This window comes from Haliaeetus albicilla, chromosome Z (genome assembly GCF_947461875.1).
Source record: "Haliaeetus albicilla chromosome Z, bHalAlb1.1, whole genome shotgun sequence".
Taxonomy (NCBI): Eukaryota; Metazoa; Chordata; class Aves; order Accipitriformes; family Accipitridae; genus Haliaeetus; species Haliaeetus albicilla.
This window is the reverse complement of record NC_091516.1, coordinates 28,241,435-28,262,517: the sequence shown is the minus strand read 5'-3', so window position 1 is coordinate 28,262,517 and position 21,083 is coordinate 28,241,435. Positions and strand designations below refer to the sequence as shown.

The window sequence follows — 21,083 nt, the reverse complement described above, 5'->3', positions numbered from 1 at the left end:
CCCATTCCTGTAGACACTGAAAAATGAACAGAGAAGTGACAAACACCAAATGGCAGGATTTCCACACTTTTCTCTTCACAAGTCTCTTGGTCTCTGCCTGTTAGTGCAATTCATACTCAGAAGCTAATAGGTGTCCCGTCAATCATAGCCAGGATTTCTGATGAGATGAATATCATCTTCTAATACTGCTAATTGAATTTCCAACAGGACGAGTCAACTGGAACTGGCAACACCATAAACACTCTTACTTGCCCAGAAGGAAACCAGATTTTAGCAGTGAATGAGTATTGGGGAGCATTAATGCCTTGTTAATTAATGCACAGAACGTTAGCTGGTGAAACACTGAGGTCTGACTAGCTTGTGGTGATGAGCAACAGCAACCTGCCCGTACAAGAGAGGAGAGGGAGGAGTGTGACACTACTCCCTACAGCAAGTCTCACATTCTTGTGAAATATGGTTTTTTTCTGTTGAAGATCGTGAGTTTTGAGAGCACAAACACAGCAAATCAAATTTGAAGCATTAACTGTATTGCTGTCATCAGATTTCAATAGATGAATGAACAAGTAGTCACTGCTAAGAAATTAACCAGCAGTTTCAAAGAATCTCATTCTACTCATCTTACTATCATTTAGGCACCAGTCTACCTCTAGTTTTACCAACTTCTCCAACAAAACAGATTAATATTATTGCAAGCACAGGATATAATTCCATAGTGACTGAGCAGTTTATATGGGAAGCAGTTAAATTTTCCCTCATGTTATTAGTTATCTGAACTGCTATTTTATAAAAATAATTATACTTTTGAAATTTTTATCAGCTAATAAGTGAGTGCCTCATCACACATTCATATTCTGTAACAACTGCTCCAAGATCATGAACAGATATAACATCACAATTTTAGGGCTGTCAGACATATGGAACAATTTGAGAAATCTCTTGGATTTTACTTGAGGATGCTTAGACTACAACCAACAAAAAAATTTACCCCAGCAACAGTTACCCAAGAACTGCAATGAATTTATAATATTCTGTGAAGCTTACTGGATAGTCTTGGTTATTTTTTTTTTCTTTTTTTTTCTTGCTTTGAGAGATGTACACAAGTGAAATGATTTTTAATACAAACATAGACAGTTGAATTATTGCACTTCGTTACATATTAGTATCTGGAATGTTAGCAGAACTGTCCATAGTGAGATCAGTTTTACATCCTGCATTCATGTGAGGGCTGAGCAATGCTAATGAACACAACTAATGCATCCCAGGAGGAACCTAGAGTCATACCTTCATGTATTTGTCCTGCCTTCCCTGAACATGATCTATTAGCTACTGCCAGAGGCACAGAGTCTAACACTGGTGGTATTACTGGCCAAGATGAAGAGAAAATTTTGAGTTACATGGTTTGTTGGTTGCTATGGAAGTAATCACAGCTGTGATTGGATTGATAGTAGTAGGAAATTTATACAGAAACTCAACAAGATAAGGATAGTGCAGTCTGGCTTCAGAAACCAGGGGTAACCAGAGATGTGCATAGATAACTGAGAAGTACATACATGTATTTACACAGGATGGGCCCTGGCTATATAATTTTATTCACAAAAAGAAAGCTTGAGTGATGATGATCTCCAAACCCAAAGCTATTAGCTGAATAGTCACCTTTTTTAACATATATTGCATATGGCCACTCCCAGATTTTTTAACAAATATTATTATTTTAATTAGTGATATTCTCTCATATTAATTTGATGTTCAGTTCTGCAATCATTCATCACACAGAACAGCACCATGCTCTGTGAGTAATCCTACTATAAACATGATAAAATCATATCAGCCAAACACTGTGGACAGAAGAGGATATGTTCTGGAGAAATACAGTCAAAATCTAGTTCTTAAAATGTTTTAATAAGTGAAATTTTCTATTTTCCTATATTGTTGGATGATCTTGCACTCAGTGAATAGACAGCTAGACCTGTATTTCAGGAACAGTTTTGAATGAAAACACTATTTCAAGATAAGAATGCCCAAGTTTTGCTTTGGATTTTTTTTCTATCTGCATTGGAGATACCTTTTGGCAAATATCACAATATCCATGCATGATGCCTCCATTGCACCTGTGCTTTTCCTTACAGCAAGATTTATCCAGTGTATGAGAAGGTGCCAAGCCATCCTAGCAGATGGGAATGAGAACAGAAAAGGAGGTGGCTACGTGTAAAATGTGCATCAAGTGTGTTCAGCTGAATCTCAAAAATTTGTAACAGTGAAACAAACATTGACTATCTGAGGACAATATTCAGTAACCAGGAAAAAAATAAAAGGTCAGAACTGGGAACCTGGCAAAGATTTTATTTTACCTGTGACAAGCCTTTTTAATTATGATTTGGGAGATGATGGCTTTTGCTGGCATTCATTTTGATTTTATTTATTTTTAACCTTTGCATATCAGTTCATCAATAATTTAATTGAAGTAATGATTTAATGGGAGTAAGGCACTCTTTTCAGAAGTAGGCCTCTTAATTGAATGCTAGAATTAGGTTCACAACTTCTTTTGTGGACCTATGTCCTTTTTTAAGGCATCATTTATACTTCAAAATCCTTTTCAACTGCCAGAAGGACTATAGACACTGAAAGTCACTTACAGGGGCATCCACCCTGCTTGTTATTGGCAACTGTAGAATGGTTTTATTTAAATAAACTGTAGCAGTTCCCAGGCCTGTAACAGGCTACTGGTACTTTGCCTGACGTCTTTTGGTGAAGCATTGCTGATGCAAGCAGCCAGCCAATTTTCCCAGGTGCTGTGGTTTCTGCAGGCTAAGGACGTTGGCTTGTCCTGGCTGTGTTCCCATCTGGAGCCTAAGACCACTTAACTCCTTGTGACCACAGATTTGCCATTGGATTCACAGACCTTTCCTAATGTCACTCTGCATGTGTGGCCGGATCCGGTAGGCTCAGTAGTGGCCCTTTTACCAACCTAAACCTATTTCTGTGCACTTCAGCCTGCCATCTGTGAAATCAGGATACTAACTATGTCTTCATTCACATGGATGCTGTTAGTGCAATTGCACTGCAGACTATAAAGCATTAAGGTGCTGTAGTAATGGACACCATATAGTACCGAGGATGACATAATAAGATCTACTCCAACCAGCTTATCTGCTCTTTAAATACTGCTAGGATGTGACCCTGCACCATTTGGAATCAAGGAGAGGTTTTGCATGGGGTTTGAAAGAGTCGAGACCGGTCCAGGTGGAAAAAATGCCTATTGAAGAGATTGCTTTAGTGGCTTCATGCCAGATCAAGAAAAGTAGTGCAGTCTTTTTTGATCATATTATGCATGTCTCTGTGCTGGTCAAAATGTGCCGCTGAAAGTTTCATAGTGATTGGAAAGGAAGGGTCTCCAGGAAAAGTTGTGATTCAATGAAGTGAATTTGTCCAACTTTGCTTTCCTTACAGGTCTCCAGGAGATTCACCAAGATTTGCCTAGTAAATGCAGTTAAGGGAAACACCTTACAGCTTTGTACCACTTTGTATTTATCCTCTTAGTCAATCACTTCCTCTGATGTGTATCACTAACCTGCTGCTACTTCCATGTGCCTGTGTGAGATCCTACCTAGTGAGCTACTCCTCCAAGGTACTTAGTACCTGGGGTGAGGGAAGGACTAACATCAAGTGTCGTTTCATGCTTCTAACTTCTGAATGTGAAAGGATCAGGTAAAGGAGAGATTTTATGTGGTGACACCAGATCTGGACACCTCTGTGGTGTTCTTTGTTACAAGTGAGGTGATTGCTGAACCAAGACAGGCCCCATGGGATGTTAGGGTGGACTATTCCAAGGTGATAGTATAAACTGCAGCTTGTTGTAGGTGAGTCAGACAAGGTGCTGTGGTCCTGACCCAGCACAGCCACTGACCACTTAGCTGAAATCATTCATTTATACCCAGGCCAATGCAGAAAGAAACAGGATTTCTTGTTCTTTTGTTTTCCTGAGCTCCTTATCTGCTTCTGGGACCCACCTAGGCTGAACCTCAAAGCAAGACTCTGTTCCCACCTCCGGTTATCCTGCCAGTGCTAGCCCCCCACTCCCTCCTTCCAGGTGTACTGTGCTTTGCACCTATGGTGTGCAGCTGTTCTTCCTCCAAGCAGGACCTGGGACACTCTGATAAATGCAGCTGCAAGTAGGAGCTGCTCAAGCAAGAGGTGAGTGTATCACAGATGCATAGAGGAGAGGGAAGGCAGAGAGCAGGCTTGTCCCAGCCCTTCCTTCTTGAACTTTACAGCATTCTCAGCTTCCTGCAAATGGAATGTCTTCAGGGGCAACTTCACTGATATTTGCAGGGCTTTCTGGTTCAATTTTACACCATGTAAAGCTGAGTTAATTGGATTAAGCTGATATCTCATGGCTATAATGTAGGTATTGTGCTTGGTCTACTACTACATGCTAATGTGCTTGGTCTACTACTACACTGGAAGAGAAACTTCATAGTCCTGCATCTTCTCTGTTTTCTTTGCTTTACATCTTGTTAATCGTACAAAGACATCTGTATATAGAAACCACAGAGTACAAATCTGGATTTTAAATATTTGAATGTTCCACAGGTTAGAAAAAAGAATTTTGCTGTTTAAGAACACTTCAAGGGATACTTCCCTGTCCATAACTGCAGGCAAAATGACAGACTTGGTCATCCAGTTTGTAAAACGTGTTATTTAAGATACCTACATAGCCCTGATTCCTCAAACATCTTTAAAGTATTTCTCAGATCTTTGAAGTATTTGCACTTGCCTTCTGTGGTAGAGCATTGCAGTTGGTTTGGCAAGGAGAGAAGAGCTATTATGAAATGAGAACTGCATTCACCTGTGATTTCCTTGCTGCAAGTCCTAGTAGTGTGCTTGGGTCCAGGAGTGGCCTCTGTACCCCATAGGGTTGTATATGGGTCTCCCTTACACAGCTGGTTTCCACATTACACTATTGGCTACAGTAAACAGATTTTTAAGAACTATTTCTCTGTGGGGCTCAGGTACTTGTCTTCATTTAGGATTCATAATTGTGAACTCTTCTGGAATGAGGTGCTTTAAGCCATTCATTTTAAATAGAGATAAGGGCTCTTTTCCTATAAAACAGGGCCAGCAAAGTGTGCAAAGTCACTGTTATAGATTCATTTTCAAGGACTTAGAGCACGAGTCTAATGTAGGGGAGGTCTCAGCTGGATTACTTCTTATTTACAGAGGCTTCAAACATACCTCTTCTTTCCTTGGCTACCAAAAGGAAAGCTATGCCCGAACAGAGATTTGAACCTGCATCTATGATTTTCAGGTTAGTTCTCTGACCACTGGACTATGAGAACACAAGAAAAAACAGTACTCAGTTGGACCACAGATTGAATTAGCGCACTATCTTAATTTGAAGCATATGTAATTCTTCCCCCCTTATATTCTCCACTCTAAACATTTTCTGCTCAGGAAATTCATGGGCTCAATATGATCTCTATGTATTTAGCAGTCCCTTCCATAAGCTTGTCTAGTCTGTTTGAAACCATGTAGACTTTTAGCTGACATCATCAGCTTGTTTCATACCTCATCAGCTTTCAAGAATTTGCTCTGTTCTACTACTTACTGCATGAAAAAAACACCTATTTTTGTTTGTTTTGAACCTGGGTCCTGCTAGATTAATCTGTTGCTCCCCTATATCTTGTTATGGGAGAAACAGAAAACAACTGATTTCTACTGACCCTTTTCTTGCACTCATAATTATACAGACCTCTATCATTTAATTCCCCGTTTGTCTCTTCCAGACCAAGCAGAGCTAGATTACTTGGCCATTCTTTACGAGGAAGCCATTCCATGCCTTACCACGCTTCCCCTCTAATATCCTTTTCTAAAATACGTGTTTTAGGAGTGCTGTTTTCATTAATGCAGATGAGTAAAGGGTATCATATCTGCTAATCCTGCTCTGGGATAGATTTGTTTCAAAGCCAAATTAAAAGTGTGTTTCCTTGCCTACAGAAAACATATTTTAGTCATAGCTGCATGAGGGGCAGTGCTAGAAGATTATGTATAAGGAGAAGAGTGTTGTATCTGTGTAACTGATTACAATGACAACTCACCTGACCTCTGTTATACAAATTAAAGTGGAGTATTCAGGGAATGGAGTATTCAGTGATTCATAAGTTTTATGAATATCTGACAGGATATTGCCCTAAAATATTTATTGGTAACAGTGCTAAGAATCAAACAACTAACTCTGTCCTCTAAACTTTGTTGCTCAGCTGCTGTGTGTTGAAAGCATATAAGCACCACAGCAGATGAACAGATTTATGAATTTTTAGAACTGATGAATTTGAAGAGTGGCAACTTCCACTAAATTAATGTATTACCTTTGTCCTCTGTGCATTTCATTGCTGTAGGTGAAATGTCTAGTTCCTTTTAAATTAATGGCAAGATCCCTGTTGCTGTCAATGAAACTAGCTTACCTAGCAAGGCCATCCTGCAACAGGGCTCGCTCTTTATCTGAATGTCTAGAAGGTCAGGGCTAAAGCCATAATTTTCATTGAGGAGCTCTCATTTACTCTCCCATTGTGTTCTGACCACTTGTGCCCTAAAGTTCTGCTTTAAGAACCGAAAGGCAAGAATAATTTGTGTTTCTCACTACATCAGTTGTGTTCTAATACAACTGGTTAAAAGATTCACATTTTCAAAACTTTGACGAACATTTGCTATAGCAAAAAAGAAAAACAGAGAAAAGAAATTCACCACCTTTTATCACTCTACTTTTTAGTTAAGAATTATTAAAAAAATACCTCAAATATTTCCCTTTTCAAGAAAAAGAAAGGAAGGGTGAGAACGGCAACAGAAACACATTTCCAGATCAACTATGAGAGAACAAACAAAAAAAGTGCACCTTTCTGAAGTGACACGGATTCTTTCATCATTGGAGGAATTGAATCTGTCATCCTTTTCTCTAAAATATTCTTCTATGCACTGCTCTTCAAAATCATGGACTTTTTTCAATTCATCCTCAGTTATAAAAAGTTCTGTGGAAACAATGGAAAAATGTGAATTTGGCAAAGATTAACATATGAAATTAATTACATTCTTCTTATTGTGGAATTCATGGGCTAAACTTTCAAAAGCAGGCTTTGAATTTACCTGGGACTTTGGTATGAAAGCAGATAGATGCAGCTAATTACCAAATTAGTGGCTTCAATTATATATGATTCTGGAGACAGAAACACTTAAGTGCGCAAATGCTGAGCAAACATGAATGTGTTTTGATTGCATGAGATCTAAACACAGCTGTTGGACAGGTCCTGGAGAGATAGTGGGAGGCAAAGCCCACCTGTAACCTAATACAAATATACTCAAATTAGCAGACTGCTAGGAAAAGAGTCTGAGAGTACAGAAGGTCTTTCTGACATGGCAAGAGCTGATATCTGCAGGCAGCAGCAAAGGCTGTGGCAGGCAGTGTGATGTGAGTGGGAGGAGAGCAGTCAGGTTGCACTTCCATCTCCAGTGCCACCACATGGCTCCAGCTCCCTCCTCACAGAGAAGTGGGCTGGGGTATCGGCTAATGTTGGGGAGACATGCACATCCCTTAGCTCCCCACCTCTGGCATATACACTGGGGGAGGTGGAGATCTGCTACTTTGAAGAACTAGATAGAGAAGAGGAGAGAAAATGTTATCAAAATAATCTGGCAGGTTTTCCATCATGCTTATAGGAGTTTGTATTAAAAGCGTCTGGAGAAACTACTCCTCCAGTTTGAACCAGTGTCAAGGAGAGAACATGTATCTACAAAATAATTACTTCTCACCATCTTTCAGCTTATCTAGGCAAAAAGTGTGCTGGGGGCAAGTGTGTGCTGTTTGCTCAAAAAGTAGGAATGCACGTGTATTTTCAGAAATAAAACTGAGATCTGGAAGTGCGATAAACTGTAAGAAGAATTTCAGCAATAACAGACCTCTAGCAACAGTAAAACAAACCCCCTTGCTTTAAAGGAACAAAGGGGGGAACAACCCCCCCCAAAATCCCAGAAAAACATAGCCCCATTAATACTCGGTGGAAAACTAAGGGTCGGGCAGTGCAAGTGAAACTAAATGATTCAGGTAAGATTTTTGCAGTTAAAAGTAGGTCTCTGTTGGAAATGTTACCAAGGTGCTGGATTTAGCCTTCATTCATGTCAAACACTAGATATTACCAAGGGCATTGGAAAGTCCCACTCTGTAAATTGTCTAAGGCTTACTTAATCCATAGTCTCTCTCATCTGGGTCGCTTTCATGCTTCCGCCATCTGCAGCAGAGGTGTTGGAATATCATAGTCATATGGCTGAAAATGATCAGAGGTGGTGGGAGAACAGGTCTTTCATGAAATGTCATGATCAGCTGATATCTTTGAAACTTCCATACTTGGTTGGATATGGATTTGACTTCAAAAAATGTATTGCTAGAAGGCAAGAAAAGGAAAATAACATCAGATTGAAATGGTTTTGGGTACTTTGCTGAAGATGATATGACAACACCTTAATTAGACACATTTCACTAAAAGTGGCAAATGTTTCCTTGTTGCAAAAAAGAGGAAGAAGAAGGAAAGAAATTAATAAGTTTGTGCTTCAGCAAAGCACACTTGCAGTCAGCCATTTCAAAGTATCTTACTACTGTGTACATCTGCTCTGATTCTTACAACAACCCAACAAGACAGGAAAGTATTTTTATTCATGTTTTCCATATCGGGAGTGAATGATGCCATAAATGAACTTTATATATTTTTGGCTTCTCTTCCCTGATTCCCATCGGGTGTCTGTCCTTGGAAATGAGACGTGTGAAGAACTTGGCATTTCCTTCATTCCCTGGAGACAAGCTATGCCTCTTTCCCTCTCACCCTCACATCCTTTGAAAATGTGTCTCAGCCAAAGTCTTCAGCTTAGCAGCCTTCTTAGGCTGTGTATAATGTCCATCCCCACCAAGTCCATACTTTGCAATGTGTCACTCACTTGAAAACAGCAATGAGGAGGTTCACCAAAAGGATGTTTGCAACCAAGAGGTAACAGGCCATGATGGCAGGAACAATCCATGCTCCTGTCTTGCAGGGAGGTAGCTGGATTATTTTGCCATCTTCTCTGGTTTCATTTTGACCACAAGGAGCTGGGAACAAAAATGCAAAACAAGGCAAAATGGGAATGAAATCTTATTTTTTCATTGCTTTTTACATAAATATTTAAATATTTATAAAGGCCTGCCTGCCAAAACAATATCTTCCAAATAACAGTGGCATTGATGCTCCACCCCAAGAAATCCGCACTTGCTATCACAGACTTTACAAGCTGCAGTTCTTGTTATTGTGTGGTATTTGCCATGAATATCAAGATATTCCCCTCAGAAACTGCAGGAGACAACAATGCCTGTTGTGAGTAAGCTGCCTGGTTGCATACAGCTAAAATATCGTGCTATTCTGGTAGTAATTAGTGGCTGTGCAAATAAAACGATCGAAATGTTTAATCCTGGAAAAAAGCTTATGTTTTTTTTTTTTTAATGGTGAAAGCTTAGTCTTTTCTGATTGATGGAGAGGGATGTGATAAATAGCACAAGGAAAAAGAAGTAAATGGAAGTAAATTAAAGAGTAGACATTTATCACTGTGCATTGCACTGCCCCAAGCCGCTCTAGGACATACTCATAATGACCCTCTGCTATTAAGGACTTTTGACTGCATGCCTAGGAACAGTGGGGGAGATTATCAAGTCTTTACTGTACCAGGTAAAGAGACATGTAGGCAGCAGAGTTGCCACCTGTTTGTTCCCCAAATGCTTTGGAACAAAAACGTTCTCGGTATTAATGTTGTAGAACTGAAAGCAAGGGGAGAGAAAACCCTGTGAAATAGTTTTCCTTGCTTATTTTTTTACATGCCTTCATGTGCTGTGGTGTGTGATCTACATTTGCAAGCGTGGGTCAGTTTTTGTCTTTCTAGCCTCAATCCTAGTGGTCTTAAGTACCTCTGTAATGAGCTCTTCAAGAAAATAACTGAAGCAGCAGCTTACATATACAAACTATCTTAGTAAATTTTGTGCAGCACTACAGCTAGCTTCCCCTCATCCCCAACAAAAAGAAGTTTGAGGAATTTTCAAAGTGCTCAGCACTGGCTCATTCCTGCTTGTGTCAGTGAGTTTCCCACTGACTTCACAGAAAACAAAGTTTGCCAATGCCATATGTTTTGTAAAATTTCACCCTGTGTCAACAAATCCATGATTTCCATTAAAAACTATTCTTCTCAAAAAGGCCCTTCTGAATTTGGTTCACAGAGCATGGGATTCAACTGTGGCTGTCTCTACTGGTAATCATATGGTATCATGTGTGATTTGGGTACCTGATTTTGGCCACTAGATATAACTGTTAGGCTATTACATATAGAAATATCATAGCCATATGGGGCAGAAGAATACATGATATATTAACGTCAAAAAAGAACTCTCCCAAAATATTCAACTCACAGAAAAAGAAATGGCAAAGCCAAATACAAGCAGTACTACTTTTACAAGCAGCTCTGTTGTGTCTGGACTCATGGTGTCACTAGTCCTTCCCACTTACAAAAATACATTTTATTAGTGGAACAGGCTGGTGTACGCAATTCTTTATTTCTCAGAAAGCATCACCTTGCAGATCGTTTTAAGTTAGTGTGGATTTCATGCTTTCCACACTGCTCCAATCAGTGGTTTCATTTATACATTCAAAATGGCATCTGTGAGCTGCTGTGGGTGAGGGGCTATGTGCACTCAACCTTCACCCAGCAGCAACTGGGACATTCAATACCTCTTGGTACCAGCACTCAATGTGAGACTTACATTTCTGTTTGTGTGGAAACACTAACTTGCTCACATGTTGATTCAGAGCTACAAAGTCCAACACAGCACAGTACTGAAACCCATCATGATTTCACCAGTAACAAAACAATCATGCTATCAGTTGATGAAACCTCTTGTCCTTTTGTGTGCTGAAGAACAGAAGAAATAATGTCTTTTGTAGCAATGAGAGAAATTGGTGAAAAGCATATTTTAAACCTCAGATCAATGAGATAAAAAAGCTCAGGTCAAAGTCTGGTTAAAGTTTTATTATCGCATTTTTTCTGTTAATAAAAAGATAATTTAACCTAAAAAAAGATCAGCTTTGACAACTACCAAGACCAAAAATTATTTATCCAGGTTTATTTGCCTACAATAGAGTATTTAGAATACCATTAATGCATCCCTGCCGGTTTATGCCACACAGTGACGGCCAACTTAGACTTCCTAAAAAGACAAGTTTCCATAGTCTATTCTATACGTGCATACATGTTCAGCTTGTCCTGAAGGTTTGCAGATGTTTTTCTCTTTGCACATTCTGTTGTAGGAACAGTTTTAAAATAACAAGGGAATACTAAACTCATGCCTTACTTTACAGAGAACTAAGCCACCACTTAATCTTCCTATCTTCATCTGCATGAGAAAATGTATGATGTGTGTCCAAAATGCAGAAGCCTGTGTTCCACTGCACATCACTGAACATCTTCTTCATCTTTAAACTGTAACATTAATTTTAAAGGATTTTTTTTCCACTAATAAATAAACTGTTTGTTTAAAATAGTTACTCCCAGGAAACCAGAAACAGAAATTTCTCTTTGTGAAAAAAGACAGAGGACTCTGGCAGGAGGCTAAAACTAGCAATGGTATTATTTTTAGATAATGAAGTACTTGTTTACATTTAAGAAATCAGAATTCTGTTTGTAGGGTTTGAGAAGACTTTGTTATGGTAACGCGGGACAGTTTGCCTCCCCTTATGTATGTAGAGTCCCAAGCACGTCTTATCTCCTCGTTACAGTAAGCTGGGGTAGTTCACTTCCCCCTCACCTGCACATACCCCGCAGGGGCACCAACGTGAAGGCCAGCTGCAGATCCCAGAATTTGGACAACAGCACCTCCGTTACATCAGCAAGTTTGCTAACGAACCTAACAGGACAGTGCATATGCACGATACGTTAAGCAGTGCAAGTCTTATTATCCACCCCTGCGGTGCTTTCCCTTGAGCTTCACTCCCGAGCAGGGCTCCACTGCGTCGGGTTCCCATTTGATCAGTGTCGGTGTCCCGGGGATCCCACTGTCGTAACGCTATGCTTTACCTAAAGCCAAAGCTTCCATTTGCTGAGTATTGTGCCTTGTCCCTGGGAGATCTGCACCTGCCTTTCATGTGTAACATGGTTTGACCATTTTAATTATGTTTGGAGAAATGCAGTAATTTTTGTAGTATGTGCAGTAACACACTGCGATAACAACATTTTTCAAAGCACAATTTTAACATGTATGAAAACATACTCATCTTTTTACATTACAGACTTGCTTTAACAAAGAACACAGAGAGTACTTAATTCTAGTGAAATGTTTTGCTGAAGCAAATTCTGTTAGTATAACTATACGCCTATTTCAGGTAACTGAAAAACCCATCAGTCTGATACCTACAGGCCATTGGATAAAGGTCAGACATTATGTCCTGAACTCAGGCTTTAGAAAATAATAAATGGCTGGACTTTTAATTTCAATTACATGCATTAACTTCACTCAGCTTTCAAATATTGCATTCTGACATCTGTGGATGTACATATTTTTTGCATCTCTTGTTTCCTTTTTCACAATCTCCTCCTATGCTTGTTTTTCCTTCCTGGCTCCCATTTACAGTTTCCTGTATGCGCCTTTCCTGCTACATACCTAACCCTTCCTCTTTCCTGGCCAGCGAATAGCTGCAAAGCAAACAGCAGTAACCCATGCTTCTGTGTGTTCCAGGCCTAAAGCAGCAGCAGAACTCGGGAAGAATTTGTTTCCCTGCTGTAATTACTGTCATGACATGGGCACTGCTCATTTTTACTGTGTATTGGGTGGAGACCTTGGGAAACAACGTTTGCAAATTTCTGCGTCATGACTTTTCCCCCAGCTGCATCCTTCCAAAGTAGTTGTGGGAAATAGTGGAGAGAGGAAAGTGCATAGCTGAACAGCTTTGTTACAAAATAGCTTTTGCCTTTGATGAAAACTTCTTATATAAAAATGGATACCACTTTCACAATACAAGTTGATTTGTTTGAAATCACAAGAAACTGTGGAATGGGTTCATATGATCACAATTCTAAAGAATAAGGAAACCAATAAGTGCATATTAATGAACAAACCAACCCATCTTTTTTTTTAAATTCAAGTCTGGACATTTTAAATGCACTTTCATCACCCTGTTTATGAGCATATAGGTACCTCACAATTTTGATCTGCACTGAACCCAAAGGATGTGAAAGCATTTTATAATTTTTTAATGAAAAATCTAAGCAAAGTTACCAGCTTGCCAGCCTGGTAAATATTGAAAAAAGGCTAAGTGAGCTGCCTTGGGCTGTCCACTTCTTCACTGACAGAGAAAATACTGAACTCTGGGAACTCTGAATCTCACACCACTGCTCTGTTCATCAGCAGAAACATCCAGGGAACTGAACAGTGTCTCATTACTTCAAAAAAGTTGCTTTAACTACAGCATTGTGACCTTACACGCTGCTTCTTGCCCTCAGCCACATAAATAATGACTTTGAAGTGTCTCTCCGATCTGCTGGTATTTTAATCATAATTCATAGTAAATCCCTGTATTTTCCTTGTTCTCCCTAGTTCCTTCTCTCTCCTCCCCCCCGTCTCTGCCCCCATTAAAAGTATCCAACCAAACAGAACCCAAACTATAACCTCAGAGGAGTGCTAGGAAGGGGACCACTACTGCAACTCAGGCCAGAGAGACTTTCAAAATGGTGTTTAGGCTGTGCACAAATTTTATCCCCTGCCTTTGTCTAACAATGCTAAAAATATTGTCTGTGCTGCAGATCTGCAATACAGATTAAAAAAAAAAAAAAAGGGCAAGAGAAAACACAGGTATGATTTATTCTGTTTTGTGCAAAGCTGCTCTGTTTGTTCAAATTCCAGAATGATCCATGCAAATGACTGCCCTTACAGGAAGCTCCTACAGAGACATGAAAAGCATGAAACCTCTAAGATTGTATAGAATTTAGTATAAAATTTTCATTTATACTAAGAAACCTTCAAGAACTTTAAAAAATAAATTAATCTAGCAGACTAAGAAATTTAAAGAATTTTTTAAAAGTCTTTTGTAGTAATTATATTTTCCTCTTAAGTTCATTGGATAGTTAAAACCTGTGTGTAATCATCTCTCATCTTCTGAAACCACTGCATTCTGGTTACTTGGCATTCCTCCAGTATGAGTGAAAGAGAAGGAGGCCCCATCTTTTTCTCTTAAACTATGTAGGTTTTTCCAATAAGGGAGTAGGCACATGGAACAAACACAACTCAGACTGATCTTCAGATTCCAAATGGTACTTGAAATACGGTCAGCTGGAAAGAAAATCCAGATGCAAATCTGACATGTGAGACACCAGGCAAATCTGAAAAACAGCCGAAACCAAAAAACCCAAACCCGTGTTGGTTAACAGCACTTTCTGTTGCCTTGCTTTCTGAATATAGGAGAATGTGAGGTCTGCTGCTAATTTTTTACAGGTGATTGCCATTTCTCAAATTGCCATTTATGTCATCTATCTACATTTTTTACTAAGCAAACTCACTCCCTGAATAATCCTTTCCTCTTCAGTATTTCTTATATACTTCTGTATCCATAGTATTCTGGAAGGACAGATAGCTTTGCATGTGACAACTATGTTGTGAATTTTTTGGCTAAAATTGCCAGCAATAGTGCCAAAGTAAGTGAGGTGAACTGAGGGAGAGATTTTACAGCATTTGTAGGTTTCCTTCCGGACAGGCATTCACTAAAGCAGCTAAGTGGCTGGCTGCTGCCCCATGGATCCCATTGAGCACCACAAAGCTCAGCTGGATTAGGAAAGTGAGACGGTTGCATATACCATCACTGCTTCCCTGACCCGGATCTCCCTTCCTCCCCCAGCTAACATGGCTGTGATGAACTGTCAGCCTGAGAGGAACTACTTTGAGACTGGTTTTGCTCTTTTCATTGAATTTACCTGAAAATTTGAACACAGTTCTAAAAGATTTACTCTGCTCCCCCCCCCCCCCCCCTTTACAATTGGTTGATAGTCAGTTATTTGTAGGATTGTAGTATTTATGTTCATCACTGATAATAAACGACACCACTGAATAGTGTATTCATACTCCCAGAAGTGAGGATATAATTCTGTCCCCACTTTTGAGTTGAAGATGAGATCACATGCCAACAGGACACTAATGCACACTCCAGTTAACATATGTATTTTTAAAATGAAATGAATACAGAAGTTATGGGTAAAAAAAGTAAATGTATGTGATATGCATTATTTTAGAGCGAGGCATTTAGCTAGTGTTTTAACAGTGCAGTGTGTTGAGATAAAAATCAGAGTAGATCCACTGGATGGACAGGCTACCAGCTGATGAGATGGATCCAGACATTGTATCTGGTCAGCCTTAATGCCATGCTTCACAAATCAACAGAAAATGAAAAAAAAAAAAGAAAAGTAAGTTAGAAATTTTAGAGTAGCATACTATTTTGTACATTTCTCAGACACTAGGTTAATCTCTAGGAGTGTGGATCAGATGTACATGCGCTTCCAAGATCAGCACTTTTGCTGGATCCTAAACTTGCAAATAACAGCAATATTAAACACCAAAAATAAAGAAAACCACAAAGAAACCCTTTTTGTATTCTAAAATAATACTAATAAAAAAATGTGCTCCAAGCAATAAAGTTCAATTGCAGTTTAGATGTAGCATAACCACTTTAGAACATGTTTATCTTATTTGAGAAAGTACAAATACTGTAGTACTCTAACATGAATACAGCGGCTGATTTAGCTTAGAACAACTTGGAAAATATATATAACAACAAATTTCCAAATAGTGAAAAAATGTAAGTGTATTAGTAAAACCTTTTGGGTGCCAATCAGGTAATTTTGATTGTATAACAACATCACTAAAAATTTGCTCATGCTCCCAGTCTATTCCAGAGGTAACATTTTTGAGACAACCAAGCTTCAGACGGATGTGATGTATTGCACATATTTTGTGCTGAAAGAGTGGCAGATTCTAATTCCCTGCATCATCTGTCTCTCAGGAAGGAGGAACTAGGTGCTGCTTTTCATTTTGGCATCACCACTTTTGCTGCAACTCCTGGTTTCCTTGACCTAGACAGAACGACAACATGTCTACACTTACAGCTGGAGTTGAAACCATCAGGAATTTTGCTTTTCCTAAGCCTCAGAAGAAATCATGCTGTATCTTTTTGCAAGGTTTAAATGTTGGGCATCTGAATAACACACAAGTCTATGACCAAATCCTTATGCAAGGGTATGGAGCCTGCCACCCTCTTCTCGCACTTAAAAACCATGCTTAATTCAAAGACATTTTAGTTTCTCAGGTGTCAGGGTTCTAAACTATAATCAGCACTTCACTAAAAAAAATACCGGGAACTTTTTGTTCAGCCAATCGCCATGTTTGTTGCAGTATGGTAGTTACTTACTACAATATCAATAAATGGCCACTTGTAGAGGGACAGACAGAATTCTGCTTGTGGAAGGAAGTCATAGTTTAATGGGATAAACCTTTATCCCTCTCTTATGCTTTTGGAGTGAGATGAAGTTTTATACCCCCAGCTATTATGCCTTCAGAATGAAATTAATTTTTAAAAAGAAAAGAAAAGGAAAAAGGATAAAAATGAGGCAATCAGGTGAAAAGCTAAACTCAGTGAGAAGCTTTGTGATTTTAGGTATTTCCTTATTTCCTTACACGCCATCCTGCCTCTGAAAACAAAGTGGAGAAGTAAACATAAAAAAGAGGTTTCATCTGCATCCACAGTAATGATTCTGTGCTAACCAGGAAGAAGAAATGAACATGGAACTGCTGAAATATCTGCCATGTGATACATATATTTCTGTCCATCTGAAACTCCATTAAGTTGGGTGCATTTTTGGTGATATAGATACATTTATTCCCTTAACCAGCTCAGGAAAAATCAACACCTTTTTTTCCATTCAAACTTGGTCAATACTGAAAAAGCAAAAGATAAATTATGAAAACACTGCCTTTTCCTAAGGTGGTACAAAGGATAAAAAGGAATATCCTAAACAGAGCTTTAATGGAGGCCATCTGCCACTGGAAAAGATACTCACTTCTAAATGCTGCCAAGGCTTACACATATTTAAGCAGGAATGATGAAAATCAGTTGCATGTCAGTATTTGCTAAAGATACATTGTTTGTGATTCTTAGCTTGCTCATCTACCTCATAATTTCACATGATCACCCCTCTCCTTTGGCATAATACACCAGGTAGCACCAGGAGGTTTAATTTAAATAGAAGACTAGCATTTTCCTGATCACCAGCCAAATGAATCCTGAGGAGATAGTATATGAAATACTGTCTTTCATTCTGTTTGCACTGATGAGAGCACAGTCTTGCCTTCCAATAAATAAATAAAGCAAAATTCTAATAATGGATCTACTGTCTCCAAAGAATTGCATCACATGGTTTAGCATAAAGGTGGTGGCAGTCAGTAGGTAACAGAGAAAAGAAAACACATTGGATTAGATCCTCATGAAGTGCAGGAGCTGAAGGTCTAACCCAGCATAATTGGACCTGTTGCTCAGTATGAAGTTAGGTAAAAAGTATTTAGGTCTAAAATGAAACCAATGGATGAGAAAAAAAGAAGTGACTTTTCATGTCCCAATTGTATCAGTGAACTCATGGTGGATACCTGGGAGGGTATCCTTGTCACCCAGCTGGTAAAAAGAAACCATTTAAAACATTCTTTATATGCAAGGTAATTTAACATTACAGATTTCTGGTTAAATAATTGTGAAGTGATGCCAGAAGCATGTTCTGAAACTGACACCCCAATATTAGCTGAAAAAAATATTTTTGTGACCATTCTCTGTGATGGAGAAGTTCCTCTATCCTGAGCCATTTATTGAGCATACACACATGATCTAATAGCACATCATCTGATCAAAGTTGGATACCTGACTTTGTAGTATGAGAATCATAAACTTGCTTACGGTCTATCTGGTCTGCAAACACTTCCCCATAGATCATCCAATAAGGCATGTAAAAAATGTTTTTCGCCAGCTTCCACGAAGGCTCCTCATTGGGAAAGAGAATAGCCTGTCTTGCGACACCAAAGCTCATCAGAACCACCAACATGATGATGACAAAGTACATCATGTCTATCATCTGAATGTAATGACAGGAAAAGAGAAAGAGAGAGAAGGGACAAGAATTAGAGGAGTGTATTTGTCCATATTCCTACTATTATATGCTGCAAAAAAGGTTTGCAAAGCTTAGAAACAGAATTTTCAAAATCAAATTTTGAAAAGCCATTCTCGGTTTTATGCATAACAAATTTCATTTTCAAAGAAGTGAAGCAGTATTATTGTGTCCTTGGTTTTACCTAGTGTTGCTTTTAAGAACAATTTAAATGTTATGAATAAGCTTGAAAATACAAGATACCATCTGGTCACACCAGTTGCCTGAACAAGAATATAGGTTCACTGGAATGAGCAGCCTGGTCTGGGCAAGGGTCACGAGATGATGTATTGTTTATAGGCAGCTAGTGGCAACTGTACCAAAAAAAAAGGGCTGAGATGGATTATTTTATTCACTGGTAGTCATTGTCTTGGAGCAAAGGAAGGAGGCTGCATCTAACATAAGGAGTAACGTGTGGCAGAACAGCCTGTTACTGCAACATAAGGGACACCATGGTGGTAACCAGTGAGAAAGGAAAGCTGTGATACTGGCTGGACTAGGAATCAGCTTGGTGGGGGAGTATGACAAAGGACATATTTAAAAAAAAAAAAAACGTAACACAGGCACTCTGCTTGATTCTTCTCCATTGTTGAAGGCCTGATTAGCATATGCACAAGTTTAATTAGTGCTTGCAAACAGTGCCTACCCATTTAAAATGTTCATGGAAAAAGTGGGACAGCAATCCTAAGAGGTGCTGCAGAGAGGCTGGAGATTAGAAGAGGAGCTGTTCTAGAAAAGACTCTCCAGAGAGCAGAGCAATGGGCATCAAGCAGGTAGAGCAGAGATACTTTATAACCCAAAATGAATGTGAAAAAACATGGGAGTCCTGTAAAGTCCCTGGTAAGATCCCTTTAAAACCTTTAGTTACAGGTTTACTTATAGGTCTTTAGTTATAAGGCTTGTTACAACAGAGCTGTTTTTCACAGCTTTGGATGTAACTTTTGTCTCTCGCCAAAACTCGACCCAAAACTCCTCTAAACCTGTGAGTTTTAATCCCTTCAGTCTCTGCATTTTCTGGCTCAGCTGCATTCTGCCTTCCCTGCAAGGCAGGCATGCAACCAACCTGCACCTCACCCGGTTGCCTTACTGCTCCATGGGGGACCTGCTGCAGCTCAAGAGCAGGGTTGCTCACGAGAAGAGCTGGTGGAAGAGGGGACTCACTCGCAGCAGATGGATCTGGCACTGCTGCCGGGGTTCTTCAGTTTTAAAGCACAAGGAGAGAGACCAGAGGTCAAAGTAACACTGGGAAAATATCTAACAGAGAAAAGAGGGGGATACAGAGGAGCAAACAGAAAAGGATATTCTCATATTTACTGAGAGAGGGGCTGTAGGTCGAAGACACCTGTAGGGCAGGGCTCTAGTAGGAGAGACTGAAGAAGCTGCAAAGAGGGAACTGGGGACAAGTGAAAAATCCCGGGGCAAAACAAAGTCTTTTATCTTGAGGTCGATAAAAAATGCAGGAAAGGAAAAAAAACAACACCTGGAGACATGAGAGAGGAAAATGAATGCCTAAAGAATTAAAAAACAGATCAGTAAATCACCAACATTCCTATGTTATTCCGAGCATTAATCTCTCAAGAAAACCTGATTGAAGAGGAATTCTAGATCATCGTACCTCAGACAGCATCCTGAAATGGAAAAGCTGCATAATTACATTTAGTTCTTACTGCTTTTAGGGAAGGAATTTGGAGATGAAACCTGGTTCCTCCTTTCTTCTCTGATGAAACTTTGTTTCAGGTAGAAATATAGAACATGGTATGATGTAATACAACACCTATTTTAAAATGTCATGCGAGCAAATAAAAAATGAATATTTGGTGGCAATTTAAGACAATTTCTTAAATGCTTCCAGTGTTTTTGATCAGGAATCACACAGGTTTGACGTCATGTTGCGAGAAATAAAATTTTCAGTTCTATTCTCTATTCAAGCTGCATATTAGCTTTTCCCTCCTTCACTTGGGTATCTTTCTAAAACCTCAGTAGCTTGTCTGAAATCCAGTGAAATACATGGGTGAGTTTCCACTGGCTCTAATAGGCATTGTATCAGGCCCTTTGGCCTGTAGAATCAAATTACAATTGCTATTTCAATATGGCAATGGCCTTTTCAATCATTCTGAAAAACTCATTAGTCACCTATTCAAAAAAGTGATAAAATGAGGAACTGTTGGTATAAACCTGCAGTTTTATAAACAAGCTGGCTCCATTTCCCCCTTTTTATTCGCAGAGAAGCTAAGAAAATGTAGACATTCCCACACAGTAAGGGAACTGATATACCTCTGACTCTCTTGACATGCCATAGTGATTTCATTTCATTCCCGAATAAAAGAGGAGTAAGTCTATCACTGTGCAGAGATCATAAAAGCACGTTATAATAAGCATATCCTGTTACTGAAATTAGTAGATAATAATAAACTTGGCCATTCAGCTTCCTTCTCCTATCTTCATCTTCGCTTTAGCCCATTGCTTTTAAACTGCTCAAGCCCATTCCTGCCCCTTTCTTAATTTCACTTGCATATTCGTTCGCTGTGCCCAGAGGTAAAACCTATTAGAGCTATTTTGTTGGATACAATGTAGAAGCAGGTGAAGATAAAGTTCTTTAACATTGGAAAGGTGGAAAGAGTAATCTTTTTCCTCCTGAGTCTAAAACTTAATCACAATAGAAGCTCAGGATAAAACCTCAGGTGTTAAATCTGGTCTGTTGAGGAACTCAATAGCTGTGATGGGCTTACTCTGGAGAAATATGTATAACAAGCTTGCTGTTCTCCATAGTACTGAAAGGTGCTTGCAAGACCATGAAAGGA

At 39.2% G+C, this 21,083-nt stretch overlaps 1 protein-coding gene across 6 annotated transcripts in view; it reads right to left on the bottom strand.

The window, feature by feature from the left end:
• Nucleotides 1–21,083, bottom strand: part of TRPM3 (transient receptor potential cation channel subfamily M member 3) — a 463,193-nt gene that overhangs the window by 8,303 nt on the left and 433,807 nt on the right. For all 6 annotated transcript variants that reach the window (XM_069777358.1, XM_069777355.1, XM_069777356.1 and 3 more), the window contains 4 exons: nt 18,036–18,210; nt 8,977–9,127; nt 8,230–8,429; nt 6,890–7,022 (listed from right to left, as the gene is read on the bottom strand). In XM_069777358.1, the coding sequence (XP_069633459.1) occupies nt 6,890–7,022; nt 8,230–8,429; nt 8,977–9,127; nt 18,036–18,210 (659 nt within the window). The remainder of the gene's footprint in view (nt 1–6,889; nt 7,023–8,229; nt 8,430–8,976; nt 9,128–18,035; nt 18,211–21,083) is intronic.